At 41.1% G+C, this 27768-nt stretch overlaps 1 protein-coding gene across 1 annotated transcript in view; it reads left to right on the forward strand.

Annotated features, from left to right (window-relative positions):
• LOC113407455 (protein wntless homolog) overlaps window positions 1–27695 on the forward strand; it is a 54570-nt gene extending 26875 nt beyond the window's left edge. Inside the window, exons 2-12 of the mRNA XM_026656004.2 lie at window positions 1955–2227; window positions 9979–10103; window positions 15730–15891; window positions 17208–17344; window positions 18119–18287; window positions 19511–19608; window positions 20979–21042; window positions 22089–22232; window positions 23909–23992; window positions 26615–26768; window positions 27179–27695. Coding sequence (XP_026511789.1) covers window positions 1955–2227; window positions 9979–10103; window positions 15730–15891; window positions 17208–17344; window positions 18119–18287; window positions 19511–19608; window positions 20979–21042; window positions 22089–22232; window positions 23909–23992; window positions 26615–26768; window positions 27179–27288 — 1520 coding nt within the window. The 3' untranslated portion in view covers window positions 27289–27695. The remainder of the gene's footprint in view (window positions 1–1954; window positions 2228–9978; window positions 10104–15729; window positions 15892–17207; window positions 17345–18118; window positions 18288–19510; window positions 19609–20978; window positions 21043–22088; window positions 22233–23908; window positions 23993–26614; window positions 26769–27178) is intronic.
• The last annotated feature ends 73 nt before the right edge of the window (window positions 27696–27768 follow it).

Consider the following 27768-nt stretch of genomic DNA (forward strand, 5'->3'; position numbering starts at 1 on the left):
CCCCCCCCCCCCCCCCCCCAGAATGCCACACAACTGATCATAGAAGCGGCATGTATGGGGCTTTGACCCAGAGTGACCGTTTGCTTCCTTTGTCTTTTGGTAGGCTTGCCTGAGCTCCTTGACTTTCACGTGGCACTGTTGTGTGTCCCTAAGCCTCTGTCCATCATGCCCTGTGCGATTTTTGGCATATATATTAGCATTTCTTCTTTTTGATTGGAGTTCTGCCTGCACAGATTCTTCTCCCCATACAGCAATCCGATCCAGTGTCTCCCATTCGCAAACGAGCTCCAGCATGGAGCGATTCTGGGGGGACTCCATGGTCACCTGTGCTGCTGAGCGCCCCACGCTGACCAAACCGGAAATGAAATTCAAACGTTCCTGGGGATTTTCCTGTGTACCTGGCTAGTGCATCAGAGTTGAAAGTGGTGTCCAGAGCGGTCACATTGGAGCACTCTGGGTTAGCTCCCAGAGGCCAATAACGTCAATTTGCGTCCGCACTACCCCAAATTCAACCCAGTAAGGTCAACTTTAGCGCTACTCCCTTCGCCGGGGAGGAGTACAGAAGTCGATTTTAAGAGCTCTTTAGGTCGACGGAACAGGGTTGCTTGTGTAGACGCATCCATTATAAAATCAACCTAGCGTGGCTAAATTTGACCTAACTCTCTAGTGTAGACCAGGGCCGAGTTGCTAACTGTTGTGAAAAGAAATTGTGAAATCTTGTTGAAGGGCCACAATGAGATCTCTGGCCCCAGCTGCACAGGAAGCAAGTATGGCACAACTGTAGAAACTTGAATTAGTGACTGCAAAGACTGGGAGCCTCACAGACCAAAGATTTTTAAGGTGGCATTTCTAGCAAGCTACAAAAAGCGCAATAAACCCTTTTGCTCTTGGTTTGTAAAGCCCATCTATCAAAATTTCCTGTTAGTGATGGTGTCTATTAGAGACCTGCTGCCATGAATGGAAGTCACTAGTTAATCCAGAAGTAGTAATGTTATCATAAGTGCTGTTTTGAAAACTAATTCAGATTAAAATGTGTTAACATGGCTTAACCAACTGGGGTGGATGGAGCCAAATGGTGTCTAGTCTCAAGCTCCATCCATTCAGCTGGCTAAATCATGCTGATGCAATTTTAAAAACCACTTGCATTCAAATTTCTCTCTGCAGAAATAAGGCTAAAGGCAAGGAAGGGCTTTGCATGTAAGAGCTAGGAGCGATATGTATTCTAGCTAGATAAAGTAAGCTGGGATGTGTGGCTTTTTGTTTTTTTTATGATGCCTCATCCTGGCCTCCCTTATGTTAGAAATCTCCTTGGACAAGTACCTAGATGTGCAAGTTATTAGACAACAATATGTCTAATATGAGCCTCCAGCTAGTTCTTTGTCTCAAATAATTACAAGCACAAGAAAAGAGGCTAGGTTTTGAAAATCTGTAATTGCCTCTTTCTGCTAAAGAAGCTGGAAATGCATAGGTGGCACATTCACCTATGCAAGTTCTTCCACTATGCCATGTACCAACTGATACAGCTTATAGAATGCCTTTTCAGTCCACATTTTCTTTAGTCACTCTGAAGGGCCATAAGTTGGACAACACTGCCTGATCCAGTGGATAGACTTGCTACGTTCTGCACCTCGCTTCCGGTTGGTCTTCATTAAAAGTGGCCCTCATGGTCACAGTGGCTACTCCACCATGTGATGCAAAGTGCCACTGGCATGCCTAGTCAGTAGAACAAGGATAAAACTTTCTCACCTAGAAACTTCTTTACTTAACTACTGTGTTGCTTCTTGCATACATTAAAAGGATTCCTAAAGTATTTTAAAAAGGCTAATAGCCATGACTGCCCTGATGTAACTTGTCTCCTGTACTTTTCTCTGGGGTTGAGGATAATCTGGTTTCATAAACAGTTAGTCATGTAACATGTTAAAGATTCTAAAAATATGGCTTGTTTCAATTTCAGCTCCAAGTCCCACTACGGCTATGCACTACATGTCAATAAAATGTGTAGATGTACGGAAAAACCACCACAAAACCAAGTGGCTAATGCCTTGGGGACCCAACCAGTGTGAGAGGATCCGAGATCTTGACGAGGCAATGAGCAGACAAATAGAAGCCAATGACATTGTGTTTGCTGTTCACATCCCCCTCCCCACCAAGGAGATGAGTCCCTGGTTCCAGTTCATACTTGTTATCCTGCAGCTGGACATTGCGTTCAAGAAAAATAATGAGATAAGTATGTCACTTGTATGTATCCCCCAAAATGCTTGATCAGTACAACAAAACGTTGACCATAGAATGAATGTGTGCGTGTGTATGGGTGGGGGGTTAAATCTCTTAAAATAGTTAAATAAAATGTATTTTAATTGTCTCTATAGACAAAGTTGAGCTAGCTGGGGTACGTGCTAACAGTGAGAACGTATAAACACTGTTCCCTTTTGAAACCATCATCTTAAGGAGAATTTTAATGTCCTGAAGGTCTGTCAATTTATGGATTATTTACAGTGTATAAAATGTATTTAATCATAGAAAAATCAAAATATCCCCCAACAATACAAAAGGGAGTAACCCTGGTAAGAGCAATGTCTTCTCCAAATCCCCGTTTGCCAGATCCTACTATGTAACAAGCTGTTTGGGCTTTAATACTGCTCCCACTGAAGTCCACTGGCAACAATCCACTGACTTAGTGGAACTAGGATTTGAACCATAAAACAAAGCTCACTAGTTGAGGTCCACTATCTCCCTCTGCATGGGAGAAAGTGTGTGGTGTTTTTTTTTTTTTTTTAAAGTTCCAGAAACTATACTGGGGTAGTGATGCTAACAAGATGGTGACATTTTAATCTGACGTGCAGCATTTTACAGGATGGGCTATTAAGCAGTATGCTAGTGCTGGAATGGTCAGTGGAAAGAATAGTCAGTTAGTTATTTAAAATTTTGTGTGAGCTAGGGAGGCCCCTTCTCCTTGAAAAATAAATTGTGGGGAAGGGACAGCTCTAGCATGTTAAAGGAAGGAAAGCTAGCATAAGGAACTCTCTTCTTCTTCTTCTTCTTCTTCTTCTCCCTCCCAACAAAGAATGCTGAAGCATAATTCTGATCTGCAATCAGAAATGGCCTTTTTCTTTACTCCCTCACCCTCCAAACCTCAGTTTTGCGAGCACAAATATGGAGTGGACTCTTTCATATGATTGAACGTCACCTTGAGATCACTCAACAAGAGTAAGATTAAAACAGAAATGAACATGAATCTATCCTCTCCTTTCTGTTACTGGATGTAGTAGCCTTACACTTTTGGATGATAACCAGGAATGGCCCCACCTATAAGGGCTCATTCTGAAAGACTTCGCAATGGTAAAATGCATGATTGATTTCCATTATGACACCGTTTGGAAGTCACTCCTCTAAGATCCATGTCCCAAATTATTATGTAGTGTTATTACAAATTAATCAGCAGTACTCCTAACCAAGCTAAAATCAACTGTATTAAATCTACACTTTTTTTCTTTTAGTGAGCACATATCCCTTGCATTTATAAAGTAGCTTTTCAAGGCTACTGAAATCTGCATAGGCACCATCAGAAAACCAGAGAAAGATAAGGGGGATGTTCATCTGTACTCAGCAGTGACCCTGTAACTTTATGATGCTTGCTTAAACTGGTTTTCAGTTTTCACTGCAAAAGCCAGGACCTCTTTTCACTAGTGGTCTGCAAGCTGTTTGAGCTGAACAAAAGTGTATTTGCAATAATTCTTTGTACTCAAATTTTCTAGCAGAGTTGGATTATTTTGAGGAATCTGATATTAGGGTTCTGGGAGGGAGTATGTATACAATATTTGCCTGGTGGGGGTGGGGCTCCAGTGACAAGGTTGCAGTGACTCATGTTGTTTTTGATGTAGGCTTTTCCTCTGACCAGTTCAAGTTCTAAATTTTGCCACTTGAGCCACAGGGCAAGGATAATGGGAGACTGTCATAGTTCTACCACAGTTTAATTAGTATTACTCTGCTTGCTCACTAGGCATCACTGACTAGAATACCACGAGTCAGGCATGTATGTCAGTCAAACAACTTCAGAACTTGGTCATTGACTAAACAGGGGCTTTCCTGTGGTAGAATGAAATGCTGGTCATGACACTGTGGCCCCAAGTGGACTCTGTGTAAGATGGTTTATTTTTCTCAAAGCAACACAAACTGGGTAGCCCTAAAATATGCCTTCAGGAATGCTGGTATTACACCCTTTGGAAGAAAGGAAGGCCTTATTCATGCACATCTTTATAAATGTGTTTTAGGTCTTTGATAAGGATCCAGATACTTAGAAAAAGCAGTTTGCTCTTATGTCTGTCAACTCACATGGAAAGCTGCCTGAGCTTGGCTTTTCTCTAAAAAAGGCTAATTTCTGGGTCTAAACAGACTATTCCTTTTAATGCAATGTTTACTCAAATACTGAAAACAACAAATGCTCTTGCTCAGTTTGACTGTTCTGCAAAAGATGGGGAGCATGGAGAAATCTGCCAAAGAAGTCTGAACTGGTTAAAATGGTCTGTATTTGGCTACTGAAATACGCCATGCATATTTCATTTAATTGGTCAAGCAGGTAACGACTGCAAATAGAATTCCAGTCTTATCTTAGTGCAATAAGTCTCATTCACATAAGCTGTATGAAACAAATGCTCTGTGTGAATAACATTGGCCAGTCTCCATCAATAACACAGCTGTTGAAAGAGCTTAGTTACCAGGACGATGGATGGCACTCTCTGAGGGAATGTTTGTATGCAGTAATCTGACATTTAGCTGGCTGCCAGCAACCTTGAAAGTGAGGTAGAATTAGGGGGGGAGCATTGGTGGTGATCTGGTTTCTGACCACAAGAAATCGCTTGTTTAAGAGTCAGCACAAAAGGCTTCTTTTGAAACTTGAAGTGTTACTCTATTACTGTGCAATTAGATCTTATTCCTGTCATTGAGTTGGAGAACACTGGAAACTTTTTTTTTGGAATGGGTAAAATGCCACTCAGCTCATCAGTGCTCATTCCACCATATAACACCTGGTTTCAAACCAACTGTTTCTTGGCTGACCTACAGTACATATGCCTCAACTTAGCCCAGCCATTGCCTGCACTTATGCACTTCTAAACTTTCATGTATTCTGGCCTTTTGATCCTTCGGCAGTAACTTTGCCTTCAGCAGGTAATATTCCAAGTTGGATACACTTCCAACAATGACTTAAATCCTCTTTTACTTGCTTAATAGATTTGCATTAGATTCTATCTGTTGTTCTCGTAATTTAAGTCCTTCAACTTAAGTTTCCAATCCTCAGTCCTCTCTAGTCTTAAGTAATAGAAATAACTGCCTGCACATCTTGCCGCCACCACCACATTGGTTATAGCTGAATGCTTCATGAAGGAGAGGTAATGTGCTGTATCACTGGACACAGTATTTTTTTTTTTTTTTTTTTTTTTTTTTTTTTTTTGTCTGCTGTACCACCTTGGACATAGGACTTTCTTGTTTATCAAGCTTCACCTCTTGTACATTACCTGGAAGACTGGACCATTGTACACTGATCTGTAATAATGAACATTAGCACTCCTCCTCAGACTGCTTTATATTTAACCTCTTATGCAGAGAACTGATTTACTTCTATTCACACTTAGTGAACTTGGACTTGGTTTTATTCCCAACTCCTGCTGTAAACTTGGCCAAGTCACTTGACATCTCTGCCTCCATTTCAACGTGTATAAAATGAGGAAAATATTTGAAATCTGTATATGACATGTGCTTTATAAGCAGGAGGTGGTGGCAGCAGCATTTTATTACACGGAAAATCAATGGCGTGACTTTACCTATAACATTCCCTAAGTGTCTTGTGAAGGGCTTAAACCACTTTCAGCCTAATTTAAAAAAAAAAAAAAAAAAAATTGGGGGTGGGGGGGGAGGATGAGGAGACACATTTTAAGTGAATCTTAAAAATCCTAATAGATGCGAATAACTTAAGTTTCCAGTATTGTCAGCATGGAGGAAAAGATTACCATCACCACTTCTTTTTTTCTGAAGGAGATCACACCATAGCCCGTCTAGCCCTGTATGCTCCTACTGAGATTTGTATGAGCTGGCCCTTTTCTCTTCCTAGGTTGGCTGGCTTGTACTTCCATCCTTTGTTAGCTGTCTGCTAATGCAAAAACTGACAGTTTTTCCTAGTTGCTAGTGTCTTTCCAGGTTGTTCTATTAGTATGCAGCTGGCACAGACCTGTCATTCTGTGAAATGACTTCCCTATTTTTAGACTGTTTTTTGTGAGTGAAGATATCTGTACTAACAGTTTAAAGGGAATTGGGTGAAAGCTCATAGCCTTTGAATCTCTAGCCTCAAAATCCCAGACATCTTGAGCTGTGACATGGGGAATGCAAGGAGAGCTAAATCGTCTTTCTTTAGGGCTCTTGTAGTTGTGACCTGAGTTACCTTATGGATGTCCATGAAACTGTCATGGAGAAGTCTGTGACTGGTTGGAAGCCTTAGGAGAACGTGTGTACCAGGAGACAATCCTCCTTGGCACACTGCCTACTGTATAAACAAGTTTATTTTCTCATTTAGAGAGTGTTTCAAAATAATCCAGTGGGGCAGGTGAGATTATTATTCACCACCTCTTGGTATTGACAACTGAGGTGCTATATGAGGATGTGAAATCTGAAATCTCCATTATCCATACAGCATCCTGTTACGTTGACAATGGAATTGCATAGCCACCTTTTTTGTGCACAAGTGTCCTGTGCATCTATGGAAGGTTCATCTAGTCTGAGCATGCAGTGGGGGAAGTGGAAGGGAAACCCTCGCAACTACACATGCTTAATCTGAATCTTAACTATATACGGTAGCCTGTTATAGGTGCCTGGCCAGTCTCCTGTTTTGACACTAAAGGAGGTGGCGGATACCATGTTTGTGTGTGACCCCACCCACCTCAGTTTTTTGCAGCCATACATGGTTCTGAAAACTGGAGAGTTCTATGCAACATGGAGAAACTGAATAACTAACTCCCTGAACATTGATATTTTGACAAGCTGAATATATTTATGGGTACTCAGCAGCACCTTGCCTGTCTGTCTGTGTGTGTGTGTGTGTGTGTGTGTGTGTCTCTCTCTCTCTCTCTCCCGCTGAATAAGAAATCTCTCCTGGTGTCTCTCTCTCTCTACCTCCAGTATGAAGAAGATACTACCCCGTCTTCCACTCCTCTCTACCTTTCCCTTCCGATACATGACTCTTTTTAATTCCCTTTTATAAGAAGGATGTGTGGCTGCCTCTCCAAAGCCTTGAAGGTGTTGCCTATTATCCTGGTTCTGAATATGTTTTGGGGGATGGGCTCCTTATTGTCATCCCTAAAAGTACCTGGCGCTATCTTGAATGGGCTCTATTCCCATCCTGCAGCTGTCTGAGCCCAAAGAGCACTCCATGTGGATCTGGAGTGAGGGCACCCAAAAGCCAGGAGTAGAGAAGACAAAAGACCACCAGAAGATGAGCCCTTCATGGAATATGAGAGGGCCAGTTGGGTGAGACCTTTTTGTTTAGAGGTCTTAATATTTCTTGTGACTTCATCTGCAAGGTCCCTACCCTCTATATTTAAATCCCTCCTTGAAGACTCAATTTTTTGCCATGCTAAATTCCTCATAGGCAACTAACTTATACCAACTAACCAAAGAAACACAATTTTGACTACCTTTGTACGTTGTATCTTTTTCCAGTGCCCCTTTCTCAGTTCACCTCTCTAACTTAAAGTATAAGTTCCTCAGGACCGATATTGTGCCTTCTTTCTGTTTAGAAAGCACATACTGTGTATTGGGCGCTACAAGAAGCGAGTAATATGTTGATGGGGAGTCTTTGTTCATTCCTCCAATGATCTGTCTTGTTGACTATTGAGACCTGTGTCTGACATCCAGTTTTAAAACCATTCCCTTGTCTTGTGGCCAAACATAGTGTGGTGTCTGCTTTTGCTCCAATTTCCACACCATGCTACAGTATGTTAACTATATACATGGTTCCTGTTTTTTGTTTTGGGTTTTTTTATCTGCAAGAACATCAGGAATGTTATCCAGTTGAACAAAAAGTATGAAAGAACAGTTAACTGTCTAAGGGTGTTAGTATAGCCAATACAGGTAGAGTTACAAACCTTTCACGGTTAAAGTAGCAGAAATTTAATTTTTTTTCTCCCCCAAAAATAGCTGGTTTCAGTGAAAGGAGTCATTAGTGCACTCAGGTGGGGAATCCAAGTCTTTTTTTCTTTATACTGTATTGGTGTGTAAGAACCTTTCTGTTCTTGTCAATTTTGAAGGGACACTTCAGTCAGGTTGCATCTCTGATGGGTGGAGTAATCCCAGACTATTGCTTAATAAAACTCTGAAAACTTGAAAAGTCAAATATATTCTGGATTTTACTTCTTTGGCATTTTTCTTGGCTTGGACAAAAATATACTAGTTTTTTGCTTTCTGGTTTTCATGACCAGTGATAGTGCAGCAGTGTTTTAGTGTTTAAAAACCACTTCAGTTCCAGTGGGAACAGTTTGCAAAAATGAAGTCCTGAATAGTCCCGTTTTTATAGTTTTGTAAAATGGGGTGTGTGGGTGGGCTTTTGGGGCCCAGTTTGACTGGACTATTTAGCCATTATTTGCTGAAACGCTAAAACAGTGGACCTGAGCTCGTGTATTCATATTTCAAGGAAGCTTAACTAATGCAAAGATGGCTCTGGGGTATCAGAACTCCTGATCAATCTGGAAGACACAGATCACACATGCGACAAAAACAGCTCAGAAAAAACCATGTTGGCGTCCACATTAAAGCTTGAGAGAGCCACCTCCAAACACACTATAAATAGCAAGTCTAAACCACAAACCCATCCACACCCCTTCCCAGCATTCTGTATGAGTGTACCATTACATAATCCCAACAAAAACATAACTCTGAAAAAGATGACACATGCGTAGGCCAAGCAGAGCTTCAAGAATCTGTTCTTATTCTGTTGTAGATTTGAAATATCATCCTTTGTAAACTGTAAAGGCCAGTTTCTCAAAAGAGCACAGCATCCATGGTTGGGGCCAGAGATTCAAAAGAATAGGTTGGGTGCAGAGTTCCTTGTCAATCTGCTCCCATGTGAACTATATAAGTGAGGTGGGATTAGGTGGATTTTTGTTTTGAGATCCCTTTTGCACAACATCTCTGTTCATGGTTTGTATATAAATGGCCTTTCTAAACCTCTTCAATGGGGTAGACTAGATGGAATGCATATGGCAACTTATCACGTGGTGAGATTTCTGATCTGGTCTGTTGGCAACCATGCCACCTTCCACTTCTAGGGAATTTCAAAGCAGATGCTGTTTGTGGTAACCTGTACTTTGAACTACTACTGCTCCAGGCCTGTGCACTTTCTGCATCTGCTTCGAAGTGTGCAGTGAAGAAAGATTATCTTCTGAGAAAGACATTAGAAATGATGAAAATGGACACGAAAAGAATAACAGTGGGAGAAAAGCAGAAGAGAATGTCCATTTAAGGTGGCTTTTTTTTTTTTAACATGTTCTATCTTACAATACTTAATATAAGCTCCTGCACACACAGGAAGTGGGGTAGGGCCCGTTATTGAGTGAGTTCTGATTTCATCGATCACTATAATACAAATTCAATTGCGGTCATGGAGTCATGAGGCAGCAGAGCCTTGACATAGGATGCTGGATCATGTGTGTGCCCTAGGACCGGTGTTACATAAGACTACAAGTTAGCAAGAATAGAAAAGAATACCCAACACTCATGACCAATAAAGATTGGTCACCCTGGACTTCTAGGACTCCTACTGGAGAACAGATAAACATCCTATAGAGGGTAAATATCCATATGAGTCGGAATGGAGGGATTTCTATCACCATATGTAAATCAGTTTATCCTTTATATGTTCTGAAATATTTATTCTTGCACCTTTTTTGTTGCATACTGCTCCTTTCATAATAAGCTTGGTTGTTACTCTTGCAGAAGACAATGCAGAAGTTACGCTTGATGTGTCCTTGGCCTATCGTGATGACATGTTCAGTGAATGGAAAGAAATGGCACATGCGATAGAGACCCGAAAGCTAAAATGTTCTTTTGCCTCTCCAAAAGTAGGTATTGCTGGTTTCTATGAGTTCTTTGCAACTGGACACAATTCTAACAGCTTTCAGCATTACCAGGTTTCTGTTGGGTGTACAGTAAGTGGATGGGAGTTGCAGAGGGGAATGGTGCCAATAAAATCGGATTTCAAAGATTCCAAGGCAAGAGTGACTGTGTGTGTTCTCTAAGGAATGAAATTGGGATCCCAAGTCGTCACTAATCCTGGGGTCTACATTGATTTGTAATGCGTTTTTAAGTCTATTTTAAGAAATAATGGTGGTGGTTGATTTTGTTTAAATCACTATGTTCTGGAAGGAAAAAGTGTCATGAACAAAATTTTGTTTGGGGGGGAGGGGGGAGATTCCTACTACAATAAGGAGTTGTGGACACGACTAACAATTGTGACTTGGTCGGTTGCGTGAGTGGGTACCTGAGGTTGAGTAATAGTAGGGGAGGTGGGAAGGAGAAGGAAAGGTAACTTTTTTCCATTTTGTGATTCTAGTATTTGGGGGAAGATAACTGTGACTCCAGCTCTTTGTGCTCCTGGTGAGGAGTCTGAAAAGGCATTTCCTGCAGCAAATCACATCCATGGTGGTGGTTGAATTCGTGTACGAGAGTCCTGTTTGGGACCGGGGCCCCACTGTGCTGGGTGCTGTACAAACACAAAACAAAAAGTTAATCCCTGCCTCAGTTCACAGCCCTGTAAGACCAGAAATAATTGGTAGATGTAACAGACGGATGGGGGAAGCACCAGGAAATAATGAGATAGTATTAACATGATCGGCAGTGGTGTTGTACCAGCTGACTGTCCATTGTCAAGTTGGGTGGTGGTTTTGGAGGTTGTGGGTATGAGTAGGCTTGATGGCAAAGGAGAGCTTTAACTAAGAATTTGAAAGAGATCAATGAGGTAGCTTTGCAGGTGTTTGTAGGGAACTATTTCCAGGAGTAAGAAGCAGTGTGGGGAGAAAGCATGAAGGTGTTCATTCAAAAACTGAACACATGGGCATCAAAAGCTGGCAATTGGCAGAATTGACTAGGAAAGTGAAGACAAGTACTCTTGCGTTTGATGCATGGAAAAGGAGCAGCCAGCGAGGGATGCAAATACTGGGTGATTTGGACAAAATGATGAGTCAGGAAAATGACCTTTGCAGCAGTGTTTTTTGAATGGATATAAGTGGGGCAAGATTGGCCTTGACAAATGCAGTGGAGAGGGTGTTTGAAGATCTGGACAAGAATCTTAGATGTGCGGATGGAGAGGCTGTATCTTCAAGATATTACACAGGAAGAACTGACAAAACGTAGCCTGGATGTGAGGATGTGTGTTTATCTAGAGTGCTTAACTCTGTGTTGGTCATGTTGAGCTTAAGCTGACAGCTGGAAGTCCAATGAGGATATGTCTGAAAGAGAGGCTAAGATTTTACTCTCTAAAATAGAGAGAGCAGCAGCAAAGAAATGATGGTGGCAATCTCACTCATTCACAAATGCAAGTTCCAAGAGGCAAGATATAGAGGGAAAAGACCTGGGCAAAGCCCTGTGGGACCTGCCCACCCTCCCTCCCTCCTCCTGAAGTTGGAAAAGGATCTTTCAAATGACATGCAGAAGGCTGATCGGAGAGAGGGAGAACCTGGAAAGGACGGAGTCACAAGACAGGACAACAACTTCAGCATAGCTAACCATGCTGCTCCTCTTGAAGGTGGCCAATGGGTCAAGGAGACTGAGAATGGAGAATCAGTTCTAATTCGGGTAGGAAGAGGTCATTAGAGGACTGAGAGCTGTTTCAGTGAAGTGCAAGTGGTGGAAGCTTTCTTGGAGAAGTTCTAGAATGGAATTGGAAGAGACACTCCCTGCAGGGCTTGTAGACAGCACATCTGATTGATGAGCTTGGGGATGAAGGGGGTGGATGAAGTAGGAGCTGGAGAGGCAAGTGGGGTCAAGGATATTTTTGAAGATGGGAGAGACTAAAGTATGCTTGTATTGTGAGAGGAAAGAGCCAGAGGAGAGCGAGAGGTTAAGGAGAAGGGTAAAGAATGACTGCGGGGCAGAGATTGAGGATGTTGAGGGATTGTATTGAGTTTATATTTAATGGCCACTTTGCATATATAAGCAGGAATAATGCATAAAATAACTGTATTTAAGTAAAAGTGGTAAATATCAGGGTCGATAAAATTTTTTGAAAAAATCAAACTTTTTTAAATCTGTTTTTAAAACGAAATCTGAATTTAATACAAAATACGTTTTAAGGCTAAACTATTATTTAAATATGCTGAATCCCTGATGGAACCTCCATCTAAAACTCTGAGTTAGTCTTCTTTTCTATATGAAGGATATTTTTCCCCAATTCTAACTTTCGAGGTAGTTTTTTATAAATGTGGCACAAACAGATCATGTACTGTATTAAGGGCGTGATCCTGTGGAGGACTCTGGGGCTGCGTTATTGTGCACAAGGCAAAGTCATCGCAGGCATTGGGACCTGGCCTCTGATTCCAGGAAACACCATCATATATCCTCTCATCAGGATCATTCAATGAGCCCATCTAGTTTCTCATGAAGCTGTAACAAGCTGAACAAAAATTCAAGTGTGTAGCTTTGTCACAGTCAATGCTGCAAACATCGCAAAGATAAGATAGCAAAGGGAACCTGAAACTTGACATATGGGTGCAGTGCTCATTTGAGGCATCTTTTAGCCAAGTACAAATCTAGGAATAAAGGAAAATCATGTTGAAATTACAAGATACTTCCATAACAACCACTTTTGTCTCAACTTCACTGAAGAGAGCAGGAGGATGCAAACTAATTCTCCCCCAAGATGTATGATGGAATTCGGTCAGCTGTTTGTTAAGAACTGGCCCATTCCGATGACAAGTTATGAAGAAAAGCATGGCAAAATAGATGGAACTATCACAGCCAAAGTAGGCAACGTCGAATGTAAGGGAAAATGTAAGCGGTGGGATTCAGTATATTCAGTTTCTGCAGTTACCCAAGGCTATGGAAATAAAAAGTGTTGCTGTATTGCTGATGCTGTTTTCAGGCAGTAAAGAAGTGGATGGATTAAGCACTTAATTTTCTTGCAAATATTCTGAACCAGAGTATCAGGATAGATGCCTAACTGCTGAAGATCATATTACTATGACATCGGCATCTAAATATTCACCCATCAATCATGCCAACCATAATAAATTGAAGGGCTGGAGATGAGCCATTCAAGCAGTGAATGTTTGCTGCTGATCTTTTAAAGAAAGTCACACCACTTAACTGATTTAAATCACTAGCCAAGCACTTGGAACCATAGTTCGTTGAAGTTCTAAACCAGCTTTTGACAGCAATAGTCTCTTCTGCAGGCACAGAGTATTTTCTTCATGTGAACTAATTCTTGTGAGGTTGAAAAATCAATTGGGAGTTAAAATAGGAAAACTTGTCTGTCTCTTCCAGGCTGTGAATAAAAACACAAGGGAGGGGATCAGATCTCCTAGTTAAGTTTGAAAAACTTTGAAAACAGTCTCTTGAAAATGAGACCACGGGTAGGTATGTCTACACTAGAAACACTGTACCGTGGCAGTGGAGACACTACAGTGACAGCAGGGAGGGTTCTGTTGCTGAAGTAAATCCACCTCTGAGGCCTGGTCTACACGGGGTGGGATCGATTTTAAGTTAAGCAACTTCAGCTATGTGAATAACGTAGTGGAAGGTGACGTACTTAGATCGACTTAGCGTGGTGTCAACTGCTGCTGCTCACCCGTCAATTCTGCCTGCGCCTCTCGCCGAGCTGGAGTACAGAAGCCGACGGGAGAGCGCTCGGGGATTGATTTATCGCATCTAGACTAGAAGTGATAAATCGATTTCCCTGCTGGATCGATCGCTGCCTGCCGATCCAGCTGGTAGTGAAGACATACCCTGAGAGGTAGTAGCTAGGTCATCTGAAGTGCTGTCTACATTGTGTGGCTTAGTCATCTTAACTCTGTCTCTCAGGTGTGACTTTTACACACCCCTAAGCAATGCATCTAGGTTGACCTAACTTTCTAGTATAGAGCAACCCCTCAGGTGAGTAGGAAGTTAAGGTCAAGACACTTTCACTTAAGCATATTTGAAAATTTTCCCAGGCTCACCTGAAATAGTTTTGATTCACTTACTGCAGCTAATTCCTCTGTTCCTTTAATAAATCATTTAGTTGTAAATGTGAAACATCTTGTGATAAGAGAAGATTATGTATCCAAAACATTTAAGGTTGTTTTTGTTTAATAAAAGCACACTTTTTGTGCAGTTGTTTTAATGAAACTCCAATAGCCACCCTAATGCAGATCAACACACATGAGTACAACTTCAATTGTCCAGTAAATAAGGAATATATCCGTCACCATTTTCTAACATACTAAAAATCTGAAAAATATCAACCTATATAAGTGCTTACACTATAACTATATACCTTTTGTTTATCCTCCTAGGTAGCAAAAAAGTACCAGTCTAATGTAAAGGCTCTAATTGTAAATAAACATGTTTTAATGGCTATATCAACCAATGAAAATGTACCTTTCTTTAGAAAATTAACTGAAGTACAAATGGAGAGGTTGATTAAAATCAGTTATTTTAAGCATGATTTAAGTGACCAAGTGAAAAGCATAGTTTTTTTAAATCAATCTACCCTGATAAATATTAAGCAGTAATTGATCTATTAATAGAGTTTTGCTGGCAGTTTGACAAACAATGCTGGTTAATTGATTAGACCTATTATCCCTGCTTAGCATCTGATATTTGAATATTAGATGCTGCATAACTACTTCCTGCTTACATTTTTTTGTCTAAATGCTTAATGCATTAAATATCAATTACAGACTTTACATCTAGGGGTCTAAATCAGATTTCTCTTACTTACTCTATTCACTACCGGTACTTATTTATAAGTCATTCTGTGTGAAAATTGAACATTAAAAATGCATGACTTACATTCTAAAACTGCTACACAATAAAATAACTTTAAAAATGAACATGCCTAAGTACACTTGATTGGATTGTAGTGATCTGTGCTGTGAAACAATTGGAATAATTTAACAGTACTGATATTACTGACTAAACTAGTCAGTTAATTGCAGCATTAATGTGCACCACTAAACTCTACTGGATGGAACTGGAACTGTTCAACCATGTGTCAGGCCCTGTTCTGCTAACTGAGAGTCTCCTTTATCTCCATTCGGAAAAGCCAGACCAAGATTATTTGTAACCTACCCTTGCTACCACAGGAAGTTCTGAGTAGCTATAGCATAGTGACACCCATGAACTTCTTTTTGGCCACGGATTAAAACTGGCAAAAGCTATAGTATTGAGGCAAACTGTCACTGTTCAGGAAGAAAAGGGCTCAACATGTTCTCATCACTATGTATCAACCAGTTGTCTCTGAAAATATAAATTGAGCTGCTTCTCCATGTGGATTTGCTTTCTTTTTATATTTATTAGTACTTCCTGGTTCCCTAAAAGGGGAAAGGTTGGGATGTGATGAAACTAAGTCTGTGCTGTACATCTCCAAATTAGAGTCCCTGGAAGGACTAGTTGCTGCTTTACAACTATCGATTTATCATCTCTGAAGTCCAAATAAAAGTGATCAAAGCTGACCCCTTTGCATTTTCCCTCTCTCTACTATTCCGCTAGACCATAGAGCATGAAGGCCGACACTATGACTGTGATGCACTCCATTTCATGGAAATTGGAACTGTGGCTCACAAATTCTACCTCCTCAACATTCGACTCCCTGTGAATGAAAGGAAACTAATTAATGTGGGAATTGGGGAAATAAAGGATGTTCGCCTGGTGGTAAGTGTGCATGTCTCATTTCTATCTTTACTCTGGGCTCCCGTCTCTAGAGTAGGTGTTTAATGTAGACTCACTGCTGTGTCAAAGGTGGGAAGATATTTGTAGAATCCAACCTTTTATTGGGTTTATGATTTTGCTGTGGTAAAGTAACCCATGACTGATAGAGAAATGGGAAGGAGTTTTGCTGTTCTGTACAAAACCACAATTGCCAATTGCTCTATTCCCTAGTAAGAATATAATGAGGATATTATTGTCTAAGGTCAGTAAACTTGTATGATTCTTATTGTCAATGCAATTCCCACTGGATCTCTTCTATTACTATTCTCTAGCTATTATCCCTCCCCTTTCCCACCATGCTGACTACACTAGTGGGATAATTCACTGCTATTCTGGTCTACTGGTAATTGCTTCCTTGACTGACTCCAGAAGCAGGCAATTTTATTATGCCTGACTAACATTTTTCTATTGCCTACAGTCTGGCTTTGGATCAGAGTTTAATTTAACTGGAAAAATATGCCTCCTATCACATGGCCACTTTAGGCATAGAACTTAAAATAAGGGATGAGAGGAAATAAGAGATCTGGAATAATAGCACTTGAAGAGGAAACCCCTTTAATCATGTCACCTTTGATTTTAATTTAAATGTGTTATGTGTCCTTGTCTCTGCCTCATTTCAGTCTTAAATAATTTTGTCCATCAAGGTGCTGAGAGCCTAAATAGTTCTCCTGTTTACCACCATTTCATGCAGTAGAGCTAGTCCCTCTCCTCTCACTGTTTTTGGCTTTTGAGCGGCGCTATTTCTGGAGCAATGATCAATTTGCCTATTAGCTCCGAGTATTTATCGGGGTTTCCATCATGTATATCCTCATTCTGCATTTAATATTAAGTTGACTAATTTTCATGTTAGAATAAATTAATTTTGTTTAAATGCATGGCAACTTTCATTGATTAAATGGTATGCAAAAATATACCTATCAAACACCAGTAATAAGAATCTGTTTTTTATCAATTTCTGGTTATTTGGAAATTGAAGTGGTGGAATATTTGCATTAGTTATCAGGAGTCCTAAAAATTCTACTTGGACTGAATGGTCAGGACACCCATTAAACAGCAGTGTACAGCTCTTTCCATTTTGTCCAACAGTTCAGCTGTGCATTTCACAAGCAATGCTCTTTAATATTAAGTGGTTGTAGTTTAGACTATTGCAATTTCTGTCAGGCCCTGTGACTATAACAGGATAATGCAAATCTGATCTTGTCTGTAAATAAGGAAAGTTAAATATTGTACAGCTGCCATGTTTAAACTTGTCTCCTCAGAGTATCCATCAAAATGGAGGTTTTACAAAGGTGTGGTTTGCAATGAAAACCTTCCTCACGCCCAGCATCTTCATCATCATGGTTTGGTATTGGAGACGGATCACGATGATGACACGCGCTCCTGTCCTGCTGGAAAAGTGAGTAGAGGAGTAACTCGCTGTGATCCAGACAACTTGTAAGATTTAGGCCAAAATGTATGCCTCATGCAAAGCCTGGGTAAACTGGCCATGTGCTAGATTGCCAACCCTGTGGATCCATTTTCCTTCCTTCCCCACTCTTAGCCAAGCCAATGTGGCAGCAGAGCTGCTCTTGAACCTCTGTTGCAGTCTTTGTTCTGCAATAGTCTGCATAGCTGATACATTCCTCCTATGTGTGCGTGACTAGACCCTTCTGCCATTCTCTCACAGCAATCATGGAGCCACAGAATTTGCCTCCCAAAACTTTTTGGTGGTACACGGGAAGCCCCTGCAGGGCTGTGTAGCAGACAGTGTCTGTACCCTCTGTGTCAGTTCCCCAAATTCTGATCTCTATCTCCTAATATGGCAGAAATACGCTAGGCTGCTGCATCAGGGTCCCCTCTGACTGTGGGTGCATGTGTAGGATTAGCACCATAAGAATTTGACTGCCCAACCAGTCCTTTGAAAACAGCAACTGGTTTTCCATTTTGACTCCTGAGCATGGGCTTTGTTTTGAAATGGATACATTTCTTGCCAGTTACTGAGTCACCCTTCATTAACAGTGTCTCTGTGGAGGCGGGATAACAGGACTGCTATGTGGGTGGGCGAACAGGAAGGTATTGTGGCAAAAAGGAGGAAACCTCTACTTCTTCATGAAGTTTGAGCTCCTTTGGCCTAGTCCTCTTGGTCCTTTCTTTGAAATGGAAAGGGATTCTGTTCTGTCTGCTTCTCCAGGGTGATCTTTGCTCTTGGGATCTCCATGACGTTCATAAATATCCCAGTAGAGTGGTTTTCCATTGGATTTGACTGGACTTGGATGTTGCTCTTTGGAGATATTCGACAAGGAATCTTCTATGCCATGCTTCTGTCATTTTGGATAATCTTTTGTGGCGAGCATATGATGGTGGGTGTGACTATAGAGTAAAGAGTATCTCGTTCCCTTTAGAAATCCAATAAATTGTTCGTAGCATATAGGGAGAAAGTTACCAGCCAGACTTTCCCACTGGTTTAGATGTATATATCAAAGCATCTCCTGGTTTTACAAACCCTCTCCAAGAGCAGTTGCAGCATCAGTGGTTGCCTTAGACAAGCTCCTCTGGTGGATACTGGATATTTGCAAAGCAACAACTTGGAGTGTTATGCACATTTTTCATCCGATCTCTTCCTTGGAAATAGCATAATGCTCCAATGCCAGACTGGCAGAACAGTGTTAATCTATGGGCTTGGCTACATGGTGCTTTAGCCCACACCAGTGGGCTGTAAATTCTAGATCACACCAGCATGTGTCACACTAACTGGCCTGTGTGGACGCTGCTGGCGGGCACTTAAAGTTCCCTACTGCCTGTTAATGTACCGCATAGACAAGCCCTAAGTTTAGCAGAACTCTTCACCTGCTTTCCTCCGGATGGACACACTGCTTGCTAATATCCCACAAATAGAAATGTACAGATGCCCTCAAAGCTTAGAGGTTACTTATCAGTAACTCTTCTTTGGGAATCACCTCTGTGCGTTCCCACTACTTGCCCACCTTTCCCTCTACACAGAAGTCTGACATCAGTACTGTGTGGTTTGGGAGAATGAACAGAGGCCGTTGCGGGGGATGGGGAGGGACTGCATTCCCATATGTAGGGTAGGGCAGGGGTGGGCAAACGTTTTGGCCTGAGGGCCACACTGGGGTGGGGAAATTGTATGCAGGGCCATGAATGTAGGGCTGGGGCAGGGGGTTGGAGTGCAGGGTGTGGAAGGGGGTGCAGAGTGCAGAAGGCTCAGGGCAAGGGGTTGGGGTGCTGGAGGGGTGCGGGGTGTACAAGGGGACTCGGCAGGAGGTTGGGGTGTGGCAGGGGGCTCAGGGCAGGGGGGTGGAGCAGTTCTGGAGGGCCCTCTGGGGAGGGCAATGATGTCTCCCTCTCAAGCTCTTTTATGTATCCCCAATGAACCTGGCTTCCCAATGAACTTATGCAGCTCAAAATCTGGGATGCCATATCCCACCATGGAAATGCACAGAGGTGACTCAAAACAGCACCTAGTAAGTAACCTCTTTCTTGACTTAGGAATGTCCTTTGCTATCCGTCTCACTGGGTGCATAATTCAGTCACTTTTTTCTTTTTCCATGGCTTGATTCATTAGGATCAAAATGAACGAAATCATCTTTCTGGGTACTGGAAACAGGTTGGGCCCATAGCTGTTGGTGCCTTCTGCCTTTTCATCTTTGACATGTGCGAGAGGTAATGGAGACTTTTTTTTTTCTCTTACACTCTGTAGTGCTAATACGATTGTGCTCTGATCTCAGGTGCTGTCCTCTTCTTACAGGGGCAATTATTTGGATACAATTGATCTTTACACTGGGTCCATGTTGGTTTGCCTTTTTCTAATAGCTTTATTGAGACAAGGATTGAAAAGTTGGTACAAAGGCTTAGCACTTTTCAGACCATTTGGGTCTCCCCCTGCCAACACTGGTATTCACCAGCCACCTTTGTGCTTTTTGGGGAAGGGAATGGCAAGTCCCTTTTCCTCAGACTAGATATTCAAGTCGTTAGCCCCCTTTATAACTCAATTTCCTCCAAGCCCAGTGGTCCATTTCTTAGACATCCCAGTAGCAATTTCCCCAATTCAAGTTTTCCCTTCCAGATCAGATTACGTTTAAGTAATGCAGACTTTTTACTGGAAAATGACTGACTGAAAGTGAGAGAAAGAGATAAAAGGTAGCTCTTTGCCTGCGTAGCCATATAAGTTCACAACGCATGGAAATATTACCTGTTACAGGACAAAAAAATGTTTTTGACTTGTAGTTCAAAGGGTATATTGAGCAATCTCAGAAAGCTGCACTGGAACAGTGAGGTGAGTTTCAGGATGAAAATGCAGGGGGGTGTGTGTGTGTGTGTGTGTGTGTGTGTGTAAAATGAGGATTTTATCCAGCTCTGTACCCATTGTGGGCTAAAATACAATTCCTTACAGTATCACTTCATTGGTATGTGTATCAAGACATAAGTTAGTCCAGTCTCTTATATATGAAAGTTTCATCCCTTTTTCCTGTCTTAACATTTACATGGAAGATTTTTATTACATGTATCCTATACATTTCCAACAAACACTTTTTTTTTTTTTTTTTTTGAAGCAATGTGGAGTCATCATAATTCTGCATAATTGAAAAGGAGGTTTAATACTGTGCAAGTGACGAGAATTCCTTCTCAGCTAGTGTGCTTGACACCATAAACAATACATATTTTAAAAATGCTATCACTTGCATAGCTGATGCAAGTCACTTTGGACAAGCAAGGTACAGTCTGCCCCAATGCTGACAGCAACTGTCCAACCATTTGCTTCACCATTTTTCTTGCAAAGAGACAAGAAGGCTTTTCCTTTGGCCTTCCTTTTATAGTACTGTGAAGTTGTGCTGAAACAGTTTTTGTAAGATTACATGTCCACTGGAATGTAAACTGAAGTCTCCCCACCCACCTCCAAACACACTCCCAAATTACAAAATAACATGACTCATTTTTCCAAACTGTTAAGTTAGATGTATAGGAATGTGTATTTTACGGTATTTTTGACTCTTTGCACATGAATTCTGATTGCCCTGAATTCTTTTTTTTAGAGGGGTACAACTGAAAAATCCATTCTACAGTATCTGGACTACAGATGTTGGCACGGAGCTGGCTGTATCCTTCTATCTGTTTTTGTGCAGTAGCATTTATTTTGTATTAGGTTTTTGGAGTGAGAAATACGTTTTTAGTAACTACAAATTTCACTTTCTCAAAGTACTTATTGAACCTGATGAAAAGCCTGTTTACTTTAGTAAAATGGGACTAGGAAATTGGTTTCTGACTCAAATACTCTGGATCCTCCACTATATCCTTTGAATGAACAACTTTATGGCTCTATAGGGGGACACTTCTAAAAATATTAGTGCAGCATGTAGATTTTTGCTGCAAGAATTAATTTTGAGATTAGTATTGAGATAAGGGAAGTGATTAGAAAAATGAGCATCTGCCTCAAGCTGCAGAAAGTCTAGGAAATGGCACATCTTGAGTTAGGGTTTGAGTATTAGTGATTCTAGAAAAAATCTTATCCTCTCTGAACCCTGTCTAAATTGCACCCTTTATGCTATTCCCTCTCCTGGTCTGAACTAGAGCAGTTTTTTCTCTGGGGCAGTTCATTTCATCGCTGACACTTGGAAGCGTGGTCCTACAGCATTTATACAAATTGCTTTTTAAATTTGCCTGGTCACGCTGGAAGTGCTTTCAGCGGCATTTAATTTTTATTACCAGGCTAAGATAAGGTAATGTGATTAGTTTCACTTCCCCAGCATCCCAGTCCTCTTGCAGAGTCGCCAAGATCGCATGTTGGTTGGTTATTACTTCTTGTCTTCTCTGCTAAGCCCCGTCTCTTTGTACCAGCAGAGCAGAAGTGACAATTCCAGCTTAGCCTTTTTAGCCTGCAGGAGTTTTAATATTTTATCCTCGTTAACACTATGTTAAGTGTTTGGGGAACAACTGAAGCATTGGCTCTGGGACTGAGCTGGGGGAAGGGACCGTGAAGCATATACCCTCACTCAGATGGAAGCTTCTATTGAATACACACTAGAAGCCTGAATTAGGATTATTGCGATAATTAGTTTGCTTTTGAAGAAAATATTATTCAGGTAATTAGAACTTTACAATCTCCTGCTTTGTCAAGTAGTTGTTCCCTTAACTTTACTGCTCAGATGGCATTTATTATAGTTGCAGGAATCTGCCTTTGCCTCTACTTCCTGTTTTTGTGTTTCATGGTGTTTCAAGTGTTCAGAAACATTAGTGGGAAACAATCCAGCCTCCCAGCAATGAGCAAGGCTCGCAGGCTTCATTATGAGGTTAGAAAACCCTTGTTGGATTAAAGTTGTCATGTGCATGCGCTCATTGCTTTAGTATTCCAAAAAGGCGACTGGTGATCTACCAGAAAAACTGTATCCACCCTCATTAGCTTTTTCCATAATTTAGAAAACAGCTTTCTCATGCTGCCAAAACCACCCTAATGTCAGCTCACAAAAAGGCAATAAACTTTTCATTTGTTCTGATGTTTAGCCCCCACTAATGCTTTCAATCTTCAAAGTACTTTACAAACACTAACCCGCGCAACGTACTTGTAGGCATTTACTCCCAATCAGCTCTGTTTTAATCTTCAGAGTGGTGTGGCCCGGTGGTAAAACCTTTTTGAGATCTACTGATGTAAAGCATTATTATTACAGATGAGGAAAATGATGCAGGGTACTCATGTGACTTGCCCAAACCACTTGAGAGTTTGCATCGGAACAGGATAAAAGATCAGGAGTTTCTGGCTTGCCATCCTCTCCTTAGACCACGTTTGTCTCTGGTCAGAGCTGTACTCATTCCTCTTTAATTGCTGTTGCAGAGCAGAAGGAGGAGCCCAAATAGAGTTGCAGTCAAGCCAAGAATGCCTGTTGTTTTCTTGGTGATAAAGATTTGTGTGTCCATAAAACTTTGGTAGAAAATGTTCTGATGAGTCAAACTCCATGTCTAATCAGGTCGTTTGTGACTCATTGAAAGGCACATTACTTGTTCCAATAAAAGAATCTGTATTTTTGCAGACGTTTCCCTGAAGTCTTAGCTCTTCTTTCATCTCTTTTCTTGAGTTAAAAGTACGGCACAAGTATTATGGATTTGTGTTACAGGAGAGCTTAGGGCTCCACTGCTCTCGGCACTGTGCAAACACTTAACAAAAAGACAGTCCTTGCCCTGAGGACTTCAATCTTGCCACCCTCAGCCCACCTGCTGCACAAACTAACTTTGTAAAATGTCCACACTCCCCCAAGATGCCTGAGTCAGTGTGATTCCAAACTAACACAACTAAAATCCATCTTTGTTAAATTCAAAACAGATTTAAAAAAAGCAAAGTCTATGATAAATTCACATGGTTTGGAGGTCTTATGTCATTTGTTTGATGTCCTTAATCTATAGTCTAACATTCATTTAGTCGCCTTAAATTCTCAGCCACAGGAAATTAGATTGGGAAAGCTTGCATCCTCCTCACAAACTCATTACACTTACAGAAACAGAAAACATTTGTAAAGTAGATAGATCACTCCTGGTATAACCTAGCAAACCCTCATCACAGATATGTTCTAGAAAGAAAGCATATCTGATTTAGCAAGGAAGCCACAGACTATCAAATGTGCTGTTAATTTAATGAAACCTTTTTGCTTAAACTCAAGTGCCTCCTTCACATTAGCTCTAAGTAAATCAGTTTAATTTTACAGAAGCAAACATAATGGATAGCAGTAGCAGTCAAGATCTCTACACCCCATTCAATGTAACTGGAAGGAATGCAGACGTGTGGGGAACAGAGAATATCGGCTGTCACCAAGGCAGGACAAAGGAGCAAGTGGGTGGTTGTAGGTTTTGTGGTTTTGGACTAATCTTTTTTCCAACTTCCATCTTGTAGAAGCTAAAAATTTTAAATGGGATTGTCTGTTCTGTTACGGTGACCAGCGTTCTCGTTCGTTCTCTCTCTCTCTCTCAATCTCAATAGGGGCTGATTTTTAGGTTCAAGTTCTTGATGCTCATCACTCTGGCCTGTGCAGCAATGACAATCATCTTCTTCATTGTCAGTCAGGTGAGTGTGCTGAAACCAAACTTGGTATGATAGAGTGCAGTATCCAGATTCCTAGGTAGCCAAGATATTGGCTATATCCTACTTCAGAGGACACAGGAATGCATAGATTGTAGGCGGGGCTGGTATCCTCTTATTACTAAGGCTGCCTGATATTTCCCATTATAAGACCCTGTTTTCAGTTGTTTGACTTTGGCAAACTTAAACTGTTTGGGCTGAAATTTTTCATACTGAGTGTCTGCCTCAGGATAGCTTTTTCCCTGTTCCCTCTTCCCCCCCCCCCTTTACATTTCAGCCAAAATGGTTTAACCATTTGCAATATGAAGGGGTGGGGAGGGTGGTTTGTCCATGTGTTAAAAAATTCTGGTGATCTTTTTCTTTGAAAATCTCTAATATGTGAGTATGCAACTATAGACTGTCATAATGCATGTTCACAAGGGGGCCGAATTGAGGTTGCATAGGCAACCTTAATTCTAAGAACACAAGAACAGCCGTACTGGGTCAGACCAAAGGTCCATCTAGTCCAGTATCCTGTCTTCCGACAGTGGCCAATGCCAGGTGCCCCAGAGGGAACGAACAGAACAGGTAATCAAGAGATTCACCCCGTATTGCCCATTCCTAGCTTCTGCCCAACAGATTAGGAACACCATCTCTGCTCATCCTGTCTAATAGCCATTGATGGACCTATCCTCCATGAACTTGTCTGGGTGTGTGTGGTGTGTGTTTTTTTTTTTTTTTTTTTTTAATTCTGGCATTTAACTTTTGAGTGCTTGATTTTTTGCAATCTTAAATGCTCTTAACAGTTTTTTGGGCGTGAGGAAGGTGTAGGGGTGTGTGTGTGTGTGTGTGTGTGTGTGTGTCTTCCCTCTGAACTTGGATTTAGTCTATAGATAGATATGTGGATATACAATTATAATAAAAATATAGTGTATTGGGCTATGTTTTAAGTTGCACAGATAAAACCCCATGCACCCTCTTGAAGGTCTACCCCACAGTATTCCTCTGAGAATAAGCCCCTTCACTCTCCTGACCAGTTCCCAGGACTACAGCCTCCCAAAATGACTTTCCAGTGTTAAGACGTTTTATTGGTCTCAGATATAAGGTGGCAATCACAGTTGTATATAGACATGTAGGCTTTAGTTGCAGAAATACAATGGATACACCTTTATAAGTTAATAGTCAAACGCCTTTCTACTTTGAAAGTAGAGCTGTTCTGAAACTTTTTCGTCCGAATTTTCTAAAGAGTAATACTCTTTTCCTAAGGAAAATGTCAGTTGTAGGACAATTTCAGTTTTGCTGGGGGCGCGGGGGAGAATCTCTTCTCTTCTTTTCTATAGGGGAAACTGAAAAGACCACTCCCCAGCTAGTCACTGGGGTGGGGGGGACTGACAGGCCCAGTTCTTTGGCTGCAGGAATTGGGAGGAGTGGGTCAGCTTCATTGCAGGCAGAAAGCAAAATTGATGAGAGCCTCCCAGATGGGCAGCTGAAAGATTCAGTTTTGGGAGAAGCAAAATGAAGTTTTTCTTGAAATCCTTTCCTGTGAGAAATTTTGGATGTTTCATTTCTGCTTGTGATGAAAACTTTCAAAAAGGTGAAATTTTTCACAGGAAGGGATTTTATTTTCTTGCCAGTTTTACTTGTAAGCACTTCTGCTGAGTCGTGCACAGAAGTACCCTCAGACATACTATATTAGAGAATCTAGCAGCTGCGTTCCCTTTGCTTATGGAAAACAATGCCATAGTCTGATTGGCATGGTAAGATGACTCTGATCTAAAAATCTGTTCAGTTGAAGCAATTGGCTTGAAGTTCTACCTCAAATCTGGTAAATCATTTTGTCCGGCTACTTTCATCAAGTTTGGTATTTTTGTTTTGTTTAAAGGCTATGTTCTGCCACTGTCTTTTTCTTTAAAGCAGAGCTCCTCATTTTCTATAGGGAATTCTGCTTTAAAGTCAATGGTAGGCTATGGCCCCAGATGACTTGTTAATTTGGCTTTTAAAAGGGAAGGCAGTCTTAAGGTGCATAGCTCATGCATTTCATTGTTTTCAAAATATTAATATTAAATGACTGTTTTCTTAACTCTCCATAGAGTCTCCTGTCTTTCTTTTATATCTGGAGCTAATGCTATCAGCCATAGGTCTCTGCTGTAAGACAGAAGCAGTGAGACGTGCTGGATGCCATTAGCTCTTTGCATTATTCATGCTGTTTTCTTCTATAAAAGGTTTATTTATAGACCCTCTAAAGTTTCCAGATGTAGCCAGTCTCCCAGGTACTGCTCGATTATAATTCTCCTCTCACTATAATCTTGTATGACTGGAATGATCTAACTTGAATGTTCTGAGATAAATTTTGTTAGTTTTTTAAAAAACAAACCAAAGATGAATAAAGTTTCTAATACAAATCTTGTTGCAGGTGCCAAGCCTTATAGATTAGTGGCAGGGGAAGAGACTTTTTAGTATAGACTTTACTTCCATGTGTTTGCTGTCTGGACATGAATTGTCCATGTGCTTCATTCTGTCTAATTTCAAATTTCTCTGTATCTGCTCTTAGAAACATGTACTTGCTCATCATAGGAGGATTCTCCTTACCTATCTGTCCCTGTTGAATCTCTGCTTTCTTGTGGACAGGTGACTGAAGGCCATTGGAAATGGGGGGACTTCACAGTACAGGGGAACAGTGCCTTCTTCACAGGCATCTATGGGATGTGGAACCTCTACGTCTTCGCTCTTATGTTCCTATATGCTCCATCACACAAGAATTATGGTGAAGATCAATCAAATGGTAAACTGGGCTTTGGTGTGGCTCTTAATTGCATATCAATACTAACTTGAAATAGTCTGGGGACTGCATTGTGTAGCTGTGGTGGAGGAAGTGAAAGACAAGACTGAGGAATGGAACTAAATAGTTTTGTTTACTGAGTTTACAGTTGGTTTCCCTTGGAATATCTTTCAGTAGCACAGTGGCTCTCCAGCATTAGCTCATGTAACAGTGTTTGTTTGGACTGAAACCACTGCAAAGGAACATTCTTCTCTTCAAATGAATTGAAGGAATCCTGGAAACCCTTTTTAGGCCTCAGTTTTAGAAAAGCTTGTTTCCAAGACCCAAACTCTGGAGAAATTTAATGGCAATCACTCTCTAGTTCCCAGGTCCTCCTTTTGTGCATCACACTGAAACATAGCTTTGTATTTCAGGTGATCTGGGAGTAAGTAGTGGGGAGGAGCTTCAGCTCACCACCACCATCACCCATGTGGACGGGCCAACCGAGGTTTACAAGCTGGCTCGCAAGGAGGCTCAGGAGTAACTCCTGGAACGCCTCACTTGGGACAAACGCAATGAAGTACAATACACAGATTGAGACAACGTCCTCCTTGAGGAGACATCAGAAGTAACTCACTCTACAAATGCCCAGTATTTATAGTGTTCACTGAGCGGTGGCACTAAAATAGAACCTTTGTAAACTCTCTTTAATATGGTGTAGTTATCTCTGGGGGAGGGCAGGATATGTATTTTATATTTTACAGACATGCTAAACGAACACTAAGGGTGCAAAGTGAAACGTTCAAGAGTTAAAAGCCAGGATTAATGTTGCCTGCAGAACCTTAATTTGGCTCCTTGTGTGTATGCAGGATGATAGTCTTTAATTACTGGGGGTTTTACACAGGACCTCTGCCTCATTCAATGCACAAAATGGACAGTGGAGGTATCACTTAAGAGAAGGTATTTAGTATTTTGTCATCTTTTTGTGTGTAATTTTCCTCAAACACACAGAAAATGCAAAATT

Source organism: Terrapene carolina, unplaced genomic scaffold (genome assembly GCF_002925995.2).
Source record: "Terrapene carolina triunguis isolate 2854851 unplaced genomic scaffold, T_m_triunguis-2.0 Scaffold211, whole genome shotgun sequence".
Lineage (NCBI taxonomy): Eukaryota > Metazoa > Chordata > Testudines > Emydidae > Terrapene > Terrapene triunguis.